Genomic DNA, 1292 nt, shown 5'->3' on the forward strand with positions numbered 1-1292 from the left:
TCTGCTGTGTTCATTCAGCTCTACACCTTGTTATCTCTCTTCCTTTATAGTATTTTGCTTGAGTGGCAACCCCCAAGTAATGTGTTGCACTTCAGGTGAGCAGATTCTTCCTGGCTTCTTTTATTCAAGCTATTTGCTCATTTTGCAATTCCATCCCATCTTGACTGCCATTCATAGTAAATTTTAGTTTGATTGCCTTAGAGGCTGCTCTCTTTAACAAGAGAAGCAAGACCAACTTCCTGAGCCTTGAATCCTTATTTAGATTCCCAGTAGCAAGAATTAGCATCATTTTCCTCTCACAAAGGGAGTAATACAATCCAATAGCCAGAGCTACACAGAATATTCTCATCTCCGGAGTCCCTGCATTCACTTGCCTTAAGGTGATGGGATGGAAAGACAATGCAAGTGCCTAAAATTAGGACTTGAGGTACAATTTTTAAATGATTTATTTTAACAACTAAGTATCTTACCTCCCCTAGCATTCTATCTAACATCCAGGATGTGCATCAGAACATGGGATACTGCCCTCAGTTTGATGCTGTGAACAAACTGTTGACGGGTCGGGAACATGTAGAATTCTACTCACGGCTACGTGGCATTCCTGAGCACGAGGTTGCTAAGGTATGTTGAATTTTACAAGGATTTGAAATAGATAAATCTTAGCATCATCTTGTACTGCAGGGCAAAGAACAGTTGAGGCCAACCAAAGAGTAAAACTTCTTGTACACAGCCCCTACTCATTAAATAACATCACTATTCAATGTCCTAAGTAAATATCCGGGCTAGTGGAATCTTCAGAAAACTATTTTCTTTTTCTCTTTGTTTACTTTTATTCCTTTGTTCTTTTACCAAAGACCATTAGGTTATTGCTCGTCAACATTTTATTTTCTGCCTCCTAAGATCCAATGTCCATGCTGCATGCGCACACATACACTTCACCACCCCCCCACATGTGCGTATACATGCACACATCAAATTATTACAATCCTGTATCCTAAATCATCCCTCCCAAGCCTAAAAGCTATCACATTTTTTATCTCCCTCATTCTTTTCAGTCTTAAGTGAACTGAAGACTTTTGAAACACAAGCATGACATGATTTAGTTACTGAAATTTCAAAGTTATTTTGTCTTCTGTGTCTTGTTCTTTTCAGTCCTGGTTGTGCCTTACAGTACAGGACATCCTGGATTGGGACCTTCACCTGGGAGGCTCTGTATTGAGGGACTAGGATCTTTATTTAGGAAAGCCCTGCGCTGTGGGACTGGGGCCTTCGCCTGGCACACCCTGCGCTGT

At 40.8% G+C, this 1292-nt stretch overlaps 1 protein-coding gene across 1 annotated transcript in view; it reads left to right on the forward strand.

The window, feature by feature from the left end:
• Positions 1-1292, forward strand: part of abca7 (ATP-binding cassette, sub-family A (ABC1), member 7) — a 181282-nt gene that overhangs the window by 169437 nt on the left and 10553 nt on the right. Inside the window, exon 43 of the mRNA XM_048613899.1 lies at positions 480-621. Coding sequence (XP_048469856.1) covers positions 480-621 — 142 coding nt within the window. The remainder of the gene's footprint in view (positions 1-479; positions 622-1292) is intronic.

The sequence above is a fragment of the Rhincodon typus genome, chromosome 29, assembly GCF_021869965.1.
Source record: "Rhincodon typus isolate 14 chromosome 29, sRhiTyp1.1, whole genome shotgun sequence".
Lineage (NCBI taxonomy): Eukaryota > Metazoa > Chordata > Chondrichthyes > Orectolobiformes > Rhincodontidae > Rhincodon > Rhincodon typus.